Source organism: Vespula vulgaris, chromosome 1 (assembly GCF_905475345.1).
Source record: "Vespula vulgaris chromosome 1, iyVesVulg1.1, whole genome shotgun sequence".
In the NCBI taxonomy this organism is placed as follows: Eukaryota; Metazoa; Arthropoda; class Insecta; order Hymenoptera; family Vespidae; genus Vespula; species Vespula vulgaris.
This window is the reverse complement of record NC_066586.1, coordinates 13390900-13410789: the sequence shown is the minus strand read 5'-3', so window position 1 is coordinate 13410789 and position 19890 is coordinate 13390900. Positions and strand designations below refer to the sequence as shown.

The window sequence follows — 19890 nt, the reverse complement described above, 5'->3', positions numbered from 1 at the left end:
TCGATAGAATGTGCGTCGATCGTTTTAGAAGCATGGTTAGTTGCGTCAGTTCGTTCGTTTGGAACGGATGTATTTTAACAGTAAGATTTAAAGTAGTACGAGATACGAAGGAAATTAAAAATGCAGACGTTACTGCTGTTCACCATTATTCTACTTTCCAGTACGATAACCGCGACGGTTATAGAAGGTATCTTTCAAACCAGCACGACCTTCCAACTGGTTCTCCACTTTGAAACGTTAAAAGATATTTTTCTTTTTTTTTTTTTTTTACTTTCTACTCATGCGCACTATGTGACGTGGCGCTTAAATTACATATTAATACATCGCGAATACTCGCACGATAATATAGATTATATATCCAGCCATCCTGCGGTTATAGTTTTAACTATCGTTTTTCAAATTTACTCGTTCTTCTTATTCGTTGGTAACCACCGATATGTGGTAGACTTTTAAACAAGACATTTTTTTATTTAATCTTTTAACGTATTTCCATGTAACTATATTTTTTTGTCATCCTTTTCTCGACTTACAGACCGTCATCATTGGCGTAGAATAGCGATGGAAGATTTGAAAAAGTCTCTTTCGTATAAATGGAATACAGGTAAAGCGAAAAATGTTATAATCTTTGTCGGTGATGGTATGAGTCCCGACACGATAACAGCCAGTAGAATTTATCGAGGTGGTGAAACAAGTCATCTCACCTGGGAAAGATTTCCGCATGTCGGTTTGCTGAAGGTATATATGTACATAACGTGTTAATTTTAAATCGTTTTATCTATAGTACATGAAGGCTTTAGATATATTTAATTAAAACGATAAGATTTATTCTTTATTATTCTTCGTTTCAAAACAAATGAAAAAAAAAAAAAAAAAAAAAAAAACGCAATGAAAAACGTAGACGTACAATACGAACAAACAAGTACCGGATTCAGCATCCACGGCAACCGCATTATTCGGGGGAGTTAAAACTAATTACAAAGTTGTTGGCGTCGATGCGAACGTCGAATTAGGAGATTGCGAGGCCAGCTTAAATGAAAGTTATCACATTGATTCTATAATCTCTTTGGCACAAGCTTCGGGCAAGGCTACAGGTTGGTCGATAAAACTTTGCAAACAGACAAGCGATTTTTATCAGTAATTTGCAAATTGGTATCTTAATGTTATATTAAATATAAAATCTTACTCTTTATCAAACGTATCTTATCTATATAATCCTCATAGGATTTGTAACGACTACTAGAGTGACTCATGCAACCCCAGCACCGTTATATGCCCATTGTTCTGATCGACGATGGGAATGCGAAGCAAAGATACCAAAAAATATAACTGCTTGCAAAGATATTGCGAGACAGCTTATAGAGGATGAACCTGGTAGGAACATCAAGGTAGATCAAACATGTCGCGTCCGTTTAAAAAGAAAAAAAACTTGTAAATAATGAGTAAGGATTTGTTCATTGGTACAGGTAATAATGGGTGGCGGTAGACAGACCTTAAAGTCAAACGTAAAGCCTGGTAAATACGATCCAATCGACACGTGGGCTTGTTACAGTACTGACGGTCGAGATTTAATAAGGGATTGGGTAAAGGATAAACGAAGGAGAGATCTTTCCTACGAAGTAGTCGAAAATAATGAACAATTGTACAAGGTAGATACAAATAAGGTCGATTATTTGCTTGGTGTATTCGCTAATGGTCATATTCAAATGGATTGGGAGAGAGAGAAAGGTCCAGAAGGACAACCAAGTTTGGAAGAAATGACCGTAACTGCTTTGAAGATCCTTCAGAAATCGACTAATGGTTATCTTTTGATGGTACGGTTGAAATTCTGATCAACGATGTATAAAGATTAATTTTCGATAATTATACAGGTCGAAGGTGGATTGATCGATTTCGCTCATCATCGTGGACATGCCGCTCAAGCTTTACGAGAAACCGTTCGTTTCTCGGACGCCATTAACGCTACTATTAACATGATTGATACTAAAGATACTTTGGTTATAGTAACTAGTGATCATACTCATTCTATGAACTTTAATGGTTATAGCGATCGTGGTTCATCGATTCTAGGTACAAAACAGGAACATTCATTCTTCGTTAATAATATAATCTTTTTTTCTTTTTTACGAATAAAAACAATTAATTCTTGTGGATCACAGGTATTGCACAAAAATCCAAATACGACGGGATACCTTACACGACCTTAACTTACAGCACTGGTGGTCCAAATAATGCAGCTTACACGATATCAAACAAGACTAATCTTTTAACAAGAATCGATCCTTCTACTCAAAACACTACAGAGTTTAATTATAGTCAACAAGCTACTATAGTGTCCGACGAAGCTTATCACGGAGGAGGAGATGTAGCTATTTATGCTATAGGTATTAAATTCCAATAATTTGCTTATGATATCCGCTTATTAATTCACTTTATTATTGCGAACGTTTATGTCGTTAATAGGTCCATCGGCCCATCTTTTCCATAGCGTACACGAGCAGAATTATGTTGCCCATGTGATAATATATGCTGCTGATCTTGGAAATTATTATACGAGTGGTAGCGGACAAAATGCAATATCTAATATTTTTTTCTATTTCTGTTTACTTCTACTTACTTTTACGTTGCTTACTATTACTATTTTTACCGTACATAGATAACTACTATTTCAATGACATAGAAAAAACAAAGATAGGCGATAAAAGGTAAACCCTGCAGTATTTTTCATGAATTCATTTACTATCTTTTTCTTTATTTTTTTCTTCCTTCTTTTCTTTCTTTCTTTTTTCTTTTTTTTCTTTTTTTAACTTTTAACTAAGCAATGAAAACTGCGATAACAGAAAATGGTATATTTAAAAAGAAGTTTATTGTATACGCCTATATGTGTGTGGATGTATACATAGATATATATATATATATATATATATATATATACATATATATACATACACATATGTATATGTAGACATCCACATATCTATATATATATGTATATATGTAATATATATATATATATATACACATATATATAATAAAATCTATTTTTATTATATTTAATTAAATGCTACTACGAGCGCCAATCAAATATAATCTTACAATCGCATCCATCACAGTTCCATAGTCAATCTTCTCCGGTCTTGCATGCTCAAAACTTTCTGTGGATCCTTATATATATATATATATACCAAATAAATTCTATTTAAAGAACATGATTCAGTAATTCCTTAGGATATAAATCTATCTTATTTTACCTTTTCTCAAACATTACCATATTTTTCTTTCCTCCAATTTCACGCAAATATTTACATAAACATTATATTTTAAAACAATTGTCAGTCTTATGCTGCATAGAGGATTAAATAGATCGTAATCAATGTAATAATAAAGATGAACGAATGTTTTGTAACACTAAGGGATAGGGCAAGATTATATGTATGGCTTCACAAAAATTAAAATAAAAAAATCAATCGGCAATATATTACGCGACGATTTGTTTAAATTCATCAAAAATTCCGTCGTTGAATTTTAATCTAACGAAGTCACAATTGCATTGTATAAATATATATACATACATATATACATATTATATTATATATATAATTATATATATATATATACATATTATATATATAAATAATATATATATATGTATATTATATATATATATATATATATATATAATAAATGTATAACAACGACCTATCCTCTAACGATGCACAACGGTTGTACGTGTAGCAGAGCCATATCATCTAAAATATAAGAAGAGGAAGAAGAAAAAAAGAGAAAAAATGGATACCGTTTCCGTATTTTGTACGCGCCCTACGATTTTAAAAAGAGACAATAACTATAGAAAAAAAAATTATTAAAATTATGTATACACATATATTTACATATATCGTATATAAAGGAAGAATACAAAAAAGAAAAAAAAAAAAAAAGAGGAAAAGAAGAACGGGCGAAATGCGGAAGTACGTGTCAGTGAAAGTTAGTGAGGAACATTTCGATACGAGTGTAAGAAGCTCACTTATTCTCTCGTAGAGAGCAACGGCTTATATTGTTTATCTATTTATATCTACTTATCTATCTACCTATCTATCTATCTATTTTATGCGTGTTTCTCTTTCTTTCTCTGTACCGCAATCGACCGTTGAAGCTTCGTTTTAGCCAAAAATGGCCAAGACCTTCGAGAGTCTCTCATCGTTGATATATTTCAACTATTTCTTTGTCTGACGAAGGTTTTAGCCTTACATGATGATGATAAAAATGATGATAATAATAATAACGACAATGACGATGACGACGACGACAATGAGGATGATATCGAGATATGGATCCTCTTATCATCAAAAATGGATCACTGAACCTTCGTTTTTTTTGTGACCCTAGAATATCTATTATTAACTCCATTGCATGGAGATTTCTCAGCTTTACATTCGTAAAAGAAAATTCTAAAGGCGATACAAGCTAAGAACATAACGGCGCTTACGAGGAAGACGAAACCCGGCGTGTACTTGTCAAATATCAATAAAGAACAAACTACTATCATTTCAAAGGCTAATATCAACGGTACAAGATAAACGGCGAGAATTAGGAAGAACGGAATTTGCTTTTGCCGTTGGCGTTCCTGTTTTTGGAATTTAGTTATTGGCTTTCTTTCTTCGTCGTCGACAAGGTCAACTTCTTCGTTTTTTTCTTTCTTCAATTCGATCGAAATTTTCTTAGGATCGATGATGTTCTTGTTGTTGTTGTTGTTATTGTTTTTGTTATCATCGCTGTATAACGATGTACACCGTAGGTACTTGTAAATATAGAAAAATCTTTCGGCGATGCTTCGTAACAATTCGCTGATACAAACGTTCACTTTCTTAGCAACCGGATGGGACTTGGAGTTATCGTAAGAATAAAGTAGATATGGAAAGAGATTCAGATTCTGGCAGCAATGGCGGAGTTTCTGCATCGAAGCGTGTCTAAAGAGTAACGGTGGCCTACTGTAATTTCCATCTGCAACAGAGAGTACGAAGGAAAAAAAAAATTAATGAATCCAAAGGGAAGGAAATTAGAAGAATAAAGAAATAAGAGAAAAACCGATAAAAACCAACAAAAATAAAAGGAAAAAGAAAAATAAAAAAAAAAAGAAAAGAAATCGCCGACTACGAAAAATAAATATATTGAAAAAGATTAACGCGTAAAACGGTGATCGGTTACATCATGCTTCACAAACGTTAGCATTTCAATTTTTCGTGATAACTCTGCTTTGATAAATATTAATTCGACTTTGCAAAACAAGTGTATTTCTTGAACGATCCATAAATCGTTTGATTTAATTTGATTTGATTTGATTTGATTTGGTTTTGTTTTATCTTATTTTATTTTACTTTATTTCTCTTTTTCGTTTCGTTTCGTTTCGTTTGTTCTTCTTACCTTTGAACATGTTGGAAACTCGTCGTACGAGGGTAGGTTTCCCTTTTATGATAGTCTCCTCCTTGGAGATTCCCGAAACGTTCGACATTCTTGTTTTACGTATACGGGCAAAGATCAAGGGAATTTATTTTTCTAACTTCTTTTTTCTCTCGTTCCTCTCTTCTTTTTGCTTCTTGGAATCTGATCTGAACTCTGAGTCCTCCTTCGACTCTTGTCAAGATCTTTTTAACACTGAATACACGCACGCACACGCACTGGTTCTTAAAACCGATAGCAGATGATCTATCAATGATATCTTCCTCTTCTGTAACAACGATAAATAATATTCGTTTTGATTTGCGATCGTCAAAATAATGTTTTTCAAAGAAAAGGGGAAAAGTAAAATGTAAAAAAAAATAAATAAATAAATAAAGAAAGAAATAAAAAAAAAAAAAGGAATCAATGTAGAAACAATTTCGTTAAAAAGTTTGAAATAAATCGTTCTTGTTTGAGAAAATACTTGTTTAACCTCGATGATCTCTCGGACGATTTTTACCGATGTATAAATCGACGAACACTGACTTCGAGTTTCATACGATCAGTAAAACAGAAAGAAAAAAATAAGAGAGAGAGAGAGAGAGAGAGAGAGAGAGAGAAGGGGAAAGAAAAAAAGAAAGAAAGAGAGAGAGTAAGAAAACAGAGGGAAAAAGAAAAGAATACTTCGATAGCCTATCGTTGACCCCGAGATTAATCGATCATGATGCAGAAAACTTCTCTGTCTGTCGATCATTTTGAAATTTCGAGAAAAAGAAAGGAGAGATTAATATAGAGAAATAAAAATATATAATCAAATCAAATAAAAATTTATTGGAGATAGTGGCTAAGAGAAAAATAAACAAAAATAAAAAAGGAATATATATATATATATATATATATATATATATATTTATATAAAAGAAATAAGACTATTTATATAAAAGAAATAAGAATATATAAATATATATATATATATTTATATAAAAGAAATAAGACGATGAAACATGTTGAAGTGTTTCAAACGAACGAAGTACAACGATCTAAGGAAGAAGAAACAAGATTATTATTACCGAGAAATAAGAGATCAAAAACGGAAAAACCAGTGAAATGAGCACCGTATTTCTTTATACTTGTACGACCGCTAGCAGTTACTGACTCATAGCTACGTCGCAATAGCATGCGCTTTTTAACTCTACCGCGAATACGTAATTACATGCGATGATACCCTTTAAATAATGCCCCTTCTCCTCATACGAAGAAGACTATGACCAAAATGAAAACACATTAACGTACGATTTATACTTATTATATATATATATAGAAACGATAGACGAACCAGGTCACTCGTTATATAGCATTTGTATCAACCTTTTTTTTATTTCTCTTTTTATCTCTCGCGATAAACGTGATGGACGGGAGGCGGGAAATTCAAATCGAACCTATACACGATTTTACATTTGGGTAAGATAATTTCGAAAAAAAAAACGAGAGAGAGAGAGAAAGAAAGAAAGAAAGAAAGAAAGAGAGAGAACTGTTATTGAAAAAATGAAACGTCATTACTCTTTTTATCATTGTTATTTTTTTACAAGGAAAATAAAAAGATTGAAGAGAATATGTAAGAAAAGAAAATAATTTCGAATCCCTATTTACGTTTTCTGTATTATGTAATATCCCACGAGAGTTACCCGAACGAATATTCTAATACATCTGACTCTGTTTCTCCCGAGTGAAAAATGAGAAAGAAAAAAAGAGACAAAATTTCGAGGGTACCAGAAATACGATAATACGGCACTGTAGACACGGTGAATACCGTTTCGATCGACCCCGTTCGAACGAGAACGTTGTGTTTAAGCGTCGTTTCGCGCGATACAATTAGACTCGATGATGTTGATGTCGAAACTTCGTGTTAGGGTGGAAGATTAGACGTGACGATGTTAAGAGTCAATTGATACGATGAAAAATCACGAAGCACGGGGAAGAATATGCATTAAGAATATATGTGTGTGTCTGTGTGTGTGTGTGAGTGCGTATATCTATATATATGCATATATATATATATACACATATATATAGATATATATATATGTGTATTCCTTAACTAGACGCTGGAAACTTCTATCTATCTATGAATTTTCTGTTTCTCTTCTACCTATTTTTCACTCTCTCTATCTCTCTCTCTCTCTCTCTGATTACTATACAGAACCATGTACTTTGCAGTAGATCGTTCTTACAAATAATAATTCTCCATAAAATGTTCTATCTTTTCTCTCTCTCTTTCTTTTTCTAATTACTAAGTAGAAACATGTACTTTGAGGTACAACATTCCTGCAAATGTGATTCGCCATAAAACGTTCTATCTTTTTCTCCTCTCTTTTTCTCTGTGTGTGTGTGTGTGTGTGTGTGTGTGTTACTTAGTTATATATATACATATATATATTTACCTTTTCGTAGTCCTCTTTTCTTTTCGTAGTTTAGTCTACTTGTATTTCTTATAAAGATTGAATATTATTGAAAATTGTCGAAATATTATTGCCATATTCTATGAGAAATAATGACAAATTCCGATTTAATATTTATTCTTCTTCGTAGAAATATTACGTTGTTTCTTCGATTGGCCGGTAAACTTTAAATGGAAGGCACACTACCGGTAACAATCACAATTAAATATAAACAACGACTGCCGTAAACCGAACGCGACGCATGCATGCTACTGCTGCCGAGGAATAAGAGAGAAATGGTTAAAGACGAGTAGAAACGACGCGAGCGACCTCAAGCGTCGGAAATACGTCGTTCTTATTGGTCGAGAAAGAGCGACGGAGAAAGGAGAAGGAAAGGAGAGCGCTGATTGGTCGATACGTCGACGGCTCGAACGAATCGATCAAAAACTCTTCTTCGTCCGTGATCGTTCAGGGATAATAGTTAACTCGACTCAAAGGGCCTCGACTCGAAAGAAAAATCTAACAGTACGAGCCATTGGTCACGTATGCATATTGTACTCTTCTGAAATCGTTCTAATTTCTATTCTATTATTTTTCTTTCCTAATTTTTCTTTCTATCTCTTATGATTTTACGTGTCGACCGATTTTAAAATAGGGTTATGTGATTTAGTCGTCGACTTTAGATCGATTCAACGTTATTTTGTAATTTTCTTTTTCTTTGGGAAATTGTAAAAGAGATCGATGATTAAATAATTATAATAATAAGCTACGTTATCGAATTATGGGTGAAAAGAAAATTCCAAATTGTATGCACGTCTTAAAAATAAGCGACGTTAATACGAACACTTGCATTTGACAAAGTACGAAGATAATAGTAAAACGTATTATACTTATTAGACCGATAAAGTTATTTGAATTATTTCAATAAATATTCAGGTTTTAACAGCTTTTATATTATTCTAGCTTATAATTAGTAAGTATTCTCATTGTGGTTTAAATGACGTCATGCAGGTATACGTATTCCTATAGATATATTCCAAACATAAAACAGATTTTCCGATCGATTGCGACCTTTGGATGTAAATATTATTCAAGCAAACAAAATATTCCATGTCACATAATGATTGTACAAGTGGTTTAAGATATACATATATTTATATATATATATTATATATATATATCTAGATATATATAATATTTATAGGACTTTGTATGATTATATACGTACACATATATGTAATCTGTAATATTTCATTTACACGAAAAATAACATATAATTAATTATATAAATAATATATATAATAAATATTGTATATTATATATTAATTATATATACATATATATATATATATATATATATATATATATATATATATATAATATATAGAATATTTCAGAAATAAATCATCAAACTTTAAGAGCATATTCCATTGATTGTATAGATTAAAAAAGTAATATTAACATAGGTTTATAAATGCTATGTTACAGACATATGTTTATATTTACATCATGAGGACATCAATAAATCATACGAGGTTGATACAAAATACGCATTAACGCAGAAAGTTAATAAATTAAAAATTGCTCATAATCGCAGAAATTAACGTTTCCAGCCGTTTCTATGAAATTTAACAATGTCGAATTTCTTTTTAAAGGCTGTTATAAATAACAAATGTTTATAACTTGGAAAAAACTCGTGTTTGTATAATTCTTCTTCTTACAGTGAGTAGAATACGTTCTTAAAATTTGATGATTTATTTCCAGTATATTTCTAGTATATTATTTATAATATATTTCTGACGTATATATATATTATATATTCTATATTAATATTATATATATTACAACGTATATAATTAAGTGATCAAAGTCGAAAAAAAATTGGATTTATTGATCATTTTAAGATGTGTATATATATATATATATATATATAAAATTTCCACTTTCATAATTATTGACACATATAAAAAATCTTATATACGTAGTCGAGAATCGAAAGTTCATACGTACACTTCCATTTTAAAGTGAGTTCGTTAAATTATTTTCTCTCTTTTTCCTACACTACAAGTATGCCTGCGTGCATTCGTGTTGTGTATGCGTACGTGCGTACGCGAGCGCATGTGTGTGTATATGTAAGGATAGAAAAAGAAATGAAGATTCGACGTGTTATAAATAACATGTGTACGTTCGAATGTGTTTTTCTCACATGCCGACCTCCTTAAACATGTTTTTTACGTTTCTAGAGAAAGAATATCCATTGCACACATAAATAATAGATATGTAATGAAAAGACAATATAATTCATACAGAATCACGTACACACGCATATTATATTCTATCGTACGGAAGCGAGGAACGTTAATTATAGTCGCATATCCTTCGCATATCGCAGACACACAGAAACGTCGAGTTCAATGTTCAAAGACAATTTATTATCGACATTATAACGTAAACGAAATCTGAACACGCTATATAGAGAAATTTAATAAGTTTCCTAGAAATAAAATAAATTCTATCAATATATATAAGTATTATAAATCGTTTAAAATGTTTCATTCGACAACAGAAATCTCTCGACTATGAAATCGAATTTTTTTTTAAACATGACCGATCACATGATCTTCGTTCGGTCGGACGATCCAAACGTAACGTTTAAAAAAAATCATCGTATTCGCTAAAAAATGAAGAGAGAGAGAGAGAAAAAAAAGAACGAAAAAAGAGAAAGGGGAAAAAAAAAGAGAATAAAAAACGGAATAAAAAATAACAAACGAACCAAAGAACGTAAAACGATTGAACGAAAATTGTGATACGGCGTGGAAAAAGGGAGGGGAGAGGGGAATACAAAATAAATAAAACGTAAATAAAAAAAGAAATAAAAAAGAAAGGAAAAAATAATAATAATGAAAGTATAATAATATTAACAATTATAATAATAATAAATATTGAAATTAATAAAAAAACAAATAAAGATAAATGGAAAAGGAACGAAATAGCGCACGAGTAGAAGATAAAAAAGGGGACGGTGCGAAGGCCTTTTGATTTCTCGTTTTCGTGGTATCACGCTTCCTCCGCATGAAACTGATCATTCGAAGTGGGGAGAAAGAGAAAGAAAGAGAGAGAGAGAAAGACTGGAGAAAGGGGCACGGTGTAGAACACGACAAAGATGAGGATACAAAGAGGACGAAGAGGACGAAGAGGAGACGCATCCTAGAAACCACGTGCGGTCTCGTGGTTTGAACTTTTTTCTATCTACTTGTTCTTTCCTCTCTTTCCATCCCTCTCTCTTTTCTACCTTCTCCTTTACGACCTCTTTCTATTCTTACTCATCTTCTTATTTTTCTTCGTGTATATGTATTTGTTACGTCAGAGATCAATGTATCATTACATAACGTTCAATACGTATTATCGAACCTTGTCACGGACTATTTACCATTTACTTATCGGAATTTTTATCCATTTTCATCGGATTTCCGATAATTCAGATAAATAAAGATTTCACATTAGAGAGAATTTTGATAATATATAGTTAATATATGGATATGATGTAATTACAAAATTGATTTTTGGAAAATGTATCTTTACGTTAAATACGAGAAGTGGTATAAAATACAATAAGTTATTCTATATTAAAGAATAATTGATTATTGTATTAATGATATTATTATAATATGATTATATAATTTATAATATAAATTAATTATATATTCAATCTATAATCATATAATCTACATGATATTTAATAATATTATTAATTAGTAATATAATTATGTATATAAATATATACAAATATATACACACACATATAAGAAAAAGGATATTCTTTTGATCATACTATCGTTATTACATATTCAATAATATGAGATTATTTTAATATAAAGTTATTAGATGATTAATATAAGATTATCAGTACAATAATCAATGGAATTAATTTTCGTAGAGAATTTGATTTTGTCGTAATAAATATATATAGCATTAATATTTATTCCGTTTTCTTTTGTTGAGAATCTTTTCTTTTTAAACAAAATACTGTATAAGAGGATTTATAAAAATGAGTACACTACTGCGTTGGTTTCTAAACGCCAATGGCCATGACCCAAAGAAGTGTATTCGATGCCACGGAACTAGTCGCTTGGATGATTTCGAATTAACTTTGCGTATAAACTCATTCCGGTACGTTAAATAAAGTGAACGTTATAAAAAATATCATTACTTAATACTTAATGCTCAATTAGATTTGAATAAATGAATCGTTTAATTATGAACGATTATTAATTACTCTTCTTCTTTTCTTCTTTTTATTTCCTTCCTATTTTCAATTAAATATTTTCAAAATAAATGTGATAACTGATAATGTTATGTTATTTTAGATTCATTCTTATCGATCTTATCATCAATTCGCAATTGAGAGAAAATTACATTGTACTTATTGTGAAAAAGATAGAACAAAGAATTATGAATGACTCGGTGAAAGTAATCCCAGATATTACGTTATTTCTTCTAATATAGTAATTGTTTAGAAAGTAAAAAAATTCATCGACAAAATTAATAAAGATTTCTAAATTATATAAAATCTTTATAATGTTTATTATATAATTATTTATTAATTTTATCGATTTATTAATGTTCGAGCTTTACTTATGAGAAATCTTTGTAAAAATCCGATCGATAAATCGGCCAAGCAAAGACGCGATTGCGCTTTTTTTGCTATTACGCTGTTCTTTTTTGCTTGATTGTTTATAAACATTTAAAAGTACTGCCTCATCCATTTCGTTGTTATCTTAGTAAGTAAATACTTATTTCTATGAGTATAAATAATGAAAATATTACCTTTATAAAAAACAATAACAGGAAAGATCACGCATCGACTAAATCTGAACGTGCTCGTATCAGTTTAATTTCACGAGCCACTTCGACTGGTACTTTCAATCACTAAAGAGAAGACGTGTGATCGGTTCGCTTGCCATTCACTCGAATGGTTAAAATAATATTTCAAAAACCTTATATCTAATCACCTAGAAAAATTGCTACAAACATATATTTTTCTATTTGATAAATGATAACTAGTTGAGTCGAGTGTTTCGATTTTTGCAAAATGGAATTAATCTGTTGACTCAGACAAGTGATCATAGGTATTACATTGTTTTTAATTCATAGATATTACTTTGTAAAAAACAACAAATAATTCCTTGAGAAAATTTTTGAATTTTATCTATCTCGAAAATGAAAGAAATAGCACGTGAATTATTTGTACAATATTACAAATTCTAATAACTTTTGTAGGTCATTCTAATATTATAAAAAAAAGGTACTAGCATATTTCTCTTCTAAAATCTAATCATTTTTGTAAATCACTAATATTACAACAACAACTGAATGATAATAATCAAACGTTTTGTAAAAATGATCATATTACGTTGTCAGGAATCAAAGTAACTCGTTATAAGATGAACAAATTCGTTGACAAAATTAATAAATCCGTAAAGTATCCCAAGAAAAATCAAATATTATAGAAATTATCTATATTTCAAAAATCGTACGATCACCTTAGCAATTAAAATCGATATTCATATTTTGTTAAATCAAAATTGTCGAATTAAGGAAAAACAATTCTTTTCTACAGAGTTTTTATATAAATACAAAACGATAACGATAAAAAGGGATAATACATTTTTTTACGTTTTATTAATTACAAGGACGATAACCCCGCACGAGACTTAATCATCGAAACGAAAACTTCGAGAAATAGAGAACGAGAAGAACGTAGTTTCTGACTTGTTGCACGTTCCTGTCACGTGCTACATGGCTTGGAGAATCCCAGAGGAGAGAGAGAGAAGAGAGAAAGAAAGAAAAAGAAAGAGAGAGAGAGAGAGAGAGAGAGAGAGAGAAGCAATGGAAAATTTTTTCGTCCCAAACGAGTATCGTTCTAATACGTGCATTGGTGAGTATTCGTTTATGAAAACGAGGGTGTGTAAGTTTGGGCCTTTTTTTGGAAATCACTTAAGTATCACGTGATAAAACCTTCGAGTGGACCAATCAAAGCGTATACCATAGACGATCACGTGCACGGTTTATATTTCCTTCGTAAAAACTTTTTCCTTTATTCGTTTGGAGCGCAAGGTACTTATATATCTTTTAAAAATATTTATTTCAAGTTGCATATAATAAATTAATCGAACATTTTAAACAAACATTTAATCAGAAGACACATCATGGAACGATCACGTTCTCGATTTGTATTTTTTTTTTTTTTTTTGAGTGCATCTCATTTTATCTTTTAGAAATATTTATTTAAAATTGGACGTGCATACGTGTGATGAAATAATTTCGTAAGAAAATCAAAGGGAACACCATGAAACGATCACGTCTACGGTTTGTGTTTCTTTCTTGAATATATACTTTCTCATTTATTCGTCCGACACAGAGTTATATTATCTTTTAGAAATATTTATTTCGAATTAAATGTATAGATCTGTGTGTGTATGTGTATGGTGAAATCCTCGTATGGGAAAATCAGAGTGGATACCATGGAACTATTACGTACTCGGTTTACGTTGCTTTCGTGAGAACGATTTCTTCCATTATTCGTTCTACACATCGTTCTACACAATATCTTTTAAAAATATTTATTTCAGAATGAACGTAATAAATTCATCAAATGGAACAATTCAAACGAACATCACGAAGAACGATCACGTTCTCAATTTATGTTTCTTTCTTGAATGCATGCTTTCTTCTTTATTCGTTCGACACATAGGTATATTATTTTTTAGAAATATTTATTTTAAATTCATCATGTACATATACGTATGATGAATGTCCTCAAGTGTAAAAATTAAAGCAAATATTATGGAACGATCGTAATGCTCGATTTGTATGTATGTTGTCTTTTCTTTTTCTTTTCTTTTTTTTCGAACGCGTTTCTTTATTCTTTATTCTAGAGGTAATTTTAATACCTTTTAAAAATATTTATTTAAACAAATTCGACACAATATTTTCATTTTCCTTTTTATTTAAGTTTATACGTTTAATTTAAATTTATAGTTTATGCGCTTTGCTGGCCTATTTCTCGATCTTTCGTTTGATATTTATTTTTTTGGATAACGTTTATGATATGCATTATCATATCTTTCGATAACCGAAACGAAAGAAATATTTAATATACCAAAATAGATAAATATGTTAAGAGAGAGGATATGAGTTCATAGTGCAAATTTGATCTTGAAACTTTGTTTATCAATTACAAATGACGATGAAGAAGGAGAAGGAGAATCATTAGAAAGTTTCCGCACATACTCTAATCGTCCTCCTCCTCCTCTTCCTCTTCCTCCTCCTCCTCTTCCTCCTCCTCCTCCTCCTCCTTATTGACTTATATCTTTTGGAATATAATTCGTTACTTTCAAATCATTAAAAACAGAAAAAAAAAATTAGATAAAAACACATTGGGTCATTCGATGTGTCAAGTAATCTTCATAATATCTATATCGTGTTTAATTATTATTAATATTTGATAATGATCCGGCGTGACTAATATTTAATGTTTCAAATCAATTTTGAATTTTATTGATAAAACGATTACATTATATATTTTTTTTTTCGGATCATTTGCATTAATATTTTTATTTAATTGAAATAAATCGTTAATCTTTTTAATGAAGCAAAGATATTAGTTATTGATTTTGTTTGCTTGTTTTTTTTTTTTATCCTTTCTCTTCTGATTTTCACGTTGAAAATTATGACTATGAATCTTTCAAAATATGCATATAATTTATAAATAAAATATTAATAGTTTATGCCTAATGTTATAGATTCTTTGGGTCTATAATACACTACGCATAAAAATCAAGTACGTTTGTACTTACCGACACACAAAAAAAAAGAAAAAAAGGTCGTTTAAATTATGAGAACTTATCGTTTTTTTGCTGGTCGAACGCATTCACCGTTTTTCGTTAATCGTTTAGACCTTAAGACCTGTATAAATACAAAGTTCAAGTTTAACAGATTTCGTTCAAATTTATGACTTTTAAAATCCTATCGCGTGATTCGACTCTCGTGCGATATATGTGTGTGACCGTATTTAGAACGTATTTGTAAGTACTTTTATATCTGAGAGACCATACTTAATATATCTCCGAATAATTAAGACAGGCGTTCAAAAAGTTGTCAGTGTAATATGACAAGCCGTTCTAAGTAATTCTCTCTTTAAGCGATGCTTACAATGCAAAATTTTAGCTAATGTATTAGCATTGCGGTCTATTTTTCTCAAGTTTACAATTTATTTGTGCTATTGATTGCTTAATTAAAAATTCAAAGGTGACTGCGTAAAGAATACGAGAAAGTGCGAGTGAGATAGATAGATAGGTAGATAGATAGATAGATAGATAGATAGATAGATAGATAGATAGATAGATAAACAGATAAAGAGAGAGAGAGAGAGAGAGACAAACAGGTCAGTTCAATTTTCATTTAGTTTCAGTTATTATTAAATTAGATCAAATTAAATAACCTCAAGTACATCCTAAAAAATAAAAATTTTAGGATTTGTTTCTTTCGATTATTGTTTTGCTACATTTTATGGTAATCTAAGTAGTTATGGTATCATTTCTCCTTCTTCCTTCATAGATTTATACTTATATAATATCAGTGTACACTGATTATGAATATTTTCTATGCCAGTCATTCCCAATCTTTTTCTACTTGCGTAATTTTACTCTGCAATTAATTTCCCTAAATAGTAACACAATAATATTAAGAAAATTGTTGTATTCTTTCATATATCTCAGATTGGGAATCACTGTTTCGTGGAAATCAATGGTGCTACAAGTTACAAAATTGAAGTCAATATTTGTTGCTATAAATATTTTTAATTTTTACTTTCCGAAAGCAAAATCACAGCTACATAAGATGTGGTTCGCGCGATAATCGTTAATAATAATAATAATAATAATAATAATAATAATAATAATAATAATAATAATAATAATAATAATAATATAATAATTATTTAACCTAATATAATATAATATAATATTAATATAATAATAATAATAATAATAATAGTGTTGGATGATGATGATAATAATAATAATAATAATAGATAAAATTATATAATAGTTTCTTCTCTCTTACATCCATACAGCAGGTATTATTAATACTAATGATCGTACGATAGTCTTCCTAAAGTTTTATTTTTTTTTATTTTTCAATTAATACGTTCTAATGATATACATCGCTCGTTCCTTTGTCACTTAATCGGCCAACGATCCGACGTCTGCTAGGTATACATATATTCGAAATAGCACGAGGCCCGATTAATAATCGTAAGGCAACCTCAGCTTACTTAATCGTTGCACGAATCTTAAGTTCGTTTCGAACAGTCTCACGCAATGACTCCTCGAGGTTGGTCCATTTTTTCGTCTTTTTCATTCTCCCTTTCTCTCTCTCTCTCTCTCTCTCTCACACACACACACACATTCACTCATACACATACATGCACGCACAAACGTACATATAAATGGATATACACACACATTCTCTGGCTCTCTTCTATCTCTTTTATAATCTGTCCTTTAAAAGGACACTCGTCCACGTCCATGTATTACTACTAAATTACTACTAAAGGCTAAATAAATATGTTACAAGAGTTTTTATAGTTTCGCTAGGCGTTTTCTTTTTTTTTTCTTTCATCTCTCTCTTTCTCTCTCTCTCTCTCTCTCTCTATCTCTATCTTCTCCCTTTCTCACAAATAATTATTATAATCCTTCCCAACCTAAACCCCAACCTCGACTCCGCGTCAACACTTCTTCTTTCTCTATCTTTCTCTTTCTTTATCTGTTCTCTTAACGTAAATGTAAAATACGAATATCTCACCTCGCGGATTTTACGTTTGTGGTTTATGGCACTCGTTTAAATGGCTGGACACTAAACCAATCCCCGTTGATTATGTATATATGTGTTCATCGTATCTCTTTAATCCTATATACGTGTATATCTTTCTATCCATGTGTACAGCTTCATGTTCGTATATATGTACGTATATGCTTTGGCTGCCTGGTTTTCACGAGATATCGTCTTTCGTTCGATCAGGAACGATATCATATAGCAGTGAACGAGACTAGCCGGGTGCTTTCTAAGAACGACGAGCAAACTCGAAAGCATGCAACGGGGACAGGATCTCCATGACTATCGATTCGTACTACTTCTCTATGGAATGCTACTATATTATATTTGATTTTATTCGTGTTCATCGTTCGTTCGTTCGTTTGTTGGTTTGTTTGTTTATTTGTTTGTTTGTTTGTTTGTTTGTTTCTTTCTCTATTTGTTTGTTTGTTAGTATGTTTGTTCGTTCGTTTCAAGGAAGATAATTAAAACGTGGGTGGTTCTCCCACTCTCTTTATCTTTCCTCTCTCTACTCCTTTAAAAGATTTCTAACACATTTCATTCTCGAGAGATTAAAGAAAGAAAGAAAATAGTTATTACTTATTCGTGTGTGTGTGTGTGTGTGTATAGATATAGGAATGATTTGCAAAAAATTTCGATAAGAATCGAAAATGGAGAGTCTAAAAGGGTGACTCGTTATTGCGTTTTACGAATTGATTAGAGACTAGTCTATTAATATATGTATATATGTATATATGTATATATGAATATATGTATGCGTGTATCTGTATAAGTACGAAGCTTCGATCAAGATGGCCTCGAATCGGTACAAAGTTTACAAATTTGTTCATTCGTCATTACTCTTGTTTTGTTATCCTTGTTTCTTTTCTTTTTTCTTTCTTTCTTTCTCTCTCTCTCTCTCTCTCTCTCTCTCTATCTCCTTCTTTCTTTCTTTCTTTCTCTTTATTTTTCATAACATCAAACTCGAGAAAACATGAGTTCGAGAATAGTGATCATGACGTGATCAAAGTCACACACATTCTCCTATCAATATTATCGGTCATTCGTAACCGTTCATTCGCTGTTTAATTATCGTATGTTCTGTCTTTTTTTTTTTTTTCGTTCATTTTTTGTTCTCTTTTCTCTTTTCGTGTCTGCGAATCTAATATACATTTATTTATCTGGATTATTATCGTAACCGCGCAAATCGTCAATGTCTCTATTCAAATCGAGACAAGAAATTAATTAATCCAAGAAATAATGATGATTTTTGTAAATATATTTTACTTTTTATCTTTCCCTTTACTTCCATTCATTCATTCATTCATTCATTCATTCATTCATTCATTCATTCATTTATTCATTCATTTGTTCTTTCGTTCGTTCATTCATTCTTTATTTCTTTCCGTTTCTCTTCTTTTCTTTTTACAAACGATCTCTCGATACACCATTGTTGCAACTTCGATCCTCGATCCGTCGATTTGAAGAAATTATTTTCTTTTTATACGAAATTATTGTGAAAACGATATTAATAAAATAATAAGGATAATAAAAATAAAAATAAAAATAAAAAAAAAAAATAATAATAATAGTATTAATAATAATAATGATAATTAATTAATTAAAGATCTTTCGAAAGCTAATCAATCTCTTGAAATATGTATGTCTGTTAAAGATATTATACGACGTATTATTGATTTTCATCGTCTACCTGGATATTTGATTAAGGCACTAACGCTTACAAATATGTAGTTAACGATAACAGTTTCTGTTTCTATAAGTGTTCGATCGATCTCGGATTATTTTCGTTTCTTCCTTTTCTTGTTTTTTCTTGGATACGTTTCTGATTCACTTTTCTATCATTTCCCTCTCTCTCTCTCTCTCTCTCTTTTTCTCTCTTTCTCTCTTTTCTCTCCGTCGCATTTAAACAGTAATTTTCTAAGGCACGATCCTACGAGTTTTATTTTCCTTCTTATTTTTTCTTTTCTTTTTCTTTCTTCTTTTTTTTTTTTGGTTTTATTTTCTTCCATTTCTTTTGTCGTTACGGAGAAGACCCTAAAGGCACCCAAGCGTGGTTTCGTTTCAGCGATAAAATTGTATAATATAGTATATGTGTATATACGCGGTCTAACGTTTCTACGTT

At 30.6% G+C, this 19890-nt stretch overlaps 3 protein-coding genes across 9 annotated transcripts in view; 1 reads left to right on the top strand and 2 right to left on the bottom strand.

Moving 5' to 3' along the window:
- The first annotated feature begins 25 nt into the window (after positions 1-25).
- On the top strand, positions 26-3190 carry LOC127064180 (alkaline phosphatase-like). Its single transcript, XM_050994840.1, has 8 exons — positions 26-187; positions 533-735; positions 899-1091; positions 1222-1385; positions 1464-1811; positions 1869-2067; positions 2157-2381; positions 2461-3190. Exons 1-8 carry the CDS (start codon positions 121-123, stop codon positions 2655-2657), a joined length of 1596 nt encoding a protein of 531 aa, XP_050850797.1. The 5' UTR covers positions 26-120; the 3' UTR covers positions 2658-3190.
- LOC127064302 (uncharacterized) lies at positions 2412-8164 on the bottom strand. 3 transcript variants are annotated; one of them, XM_050995170.1, is made up of 3 exons: positions 7875-8164; positions 5419-5722; positions 2412-4998 (listed from the first exon to the last, which is right to left on the bottom strand). In XM_050995170.1, exons 2-3 carry the CDS (start codon positions 5504-5506, stop codon positions 4352-4354), a joined length of 735 nt encoding a protein of 244 aa, XP_050851127.1. In that variant the 5' UTR covers positions 5507-5722; positions 7875-8164; the 3' UTR covers positions 2412-4351. The 3 variants fall into 3 exon arrangements, with proteins under 3 accessions (XP_050851127.1, XP_050851138.1, XP_050851149.1); XM_050995181.1 differs by lacking the exon at positions 7875-8164 and adding an exon at positions 6504-6771; XM_050995192.1 differs by lacking the exon at positions 7875-8164 and adding an exon at positions 5927-6025.
- An 8847-nt stretch (positions 8165-17011) lies between these two features.
- LOC127064014 (zinc finger protein castor homolog 1-like) overlaps positions 17012-19890 on the bottom strand; it is a 94070-nt gene continuing 91191 nt past the window's right edge. For all 5 annotated transcript variants that reach the window (XM_050994505.1, XM_050994515.1, XM_050994495.1 and 2 more), the window contains one exon: positions 17012-19890. This exon is cut by the window's right edge and continues 3587 nt beyond it. The gene's annotated coding sequence lies outside the window, so the exon portion shown is untranslated.

Coding starts and splice junctions, on each gene's coding strand:
- LOC127064180 (XM_050994840.1), top strand. CDS start 121: ATGCAGACGTTACTGCTGTTCACCATTATTCTACTTTCCAGTACGATA. Junction 188..532: donor AACCGCGACGGTTATAGAAG/GTATCTTTCAAA, acceptor CTCGACTTACAG/ACCGTCATCATTGGCGTAGA. Junction 1,386..1,463: donor AACCTGGTAGGAACATCAAG/GTAGATCAAACA, acceptor TCATTGGTACAG/GTAATAATGGGTGGCGGTAG.
- LOC127064302 (XM_050995170.1), bottom strand. CDS start 5,506: ATGTCGAACGTTTCGGGAATCTCCAAGGAGGAGACTATCATAAAAGGG. Junction 4,999..5,418: donor AGTTTCCAACATGTTCAAAG/GTAAGAAGAACA, acceptor TCTCTGTTGCAG/ATGGAAATTACAGTAGGCCA.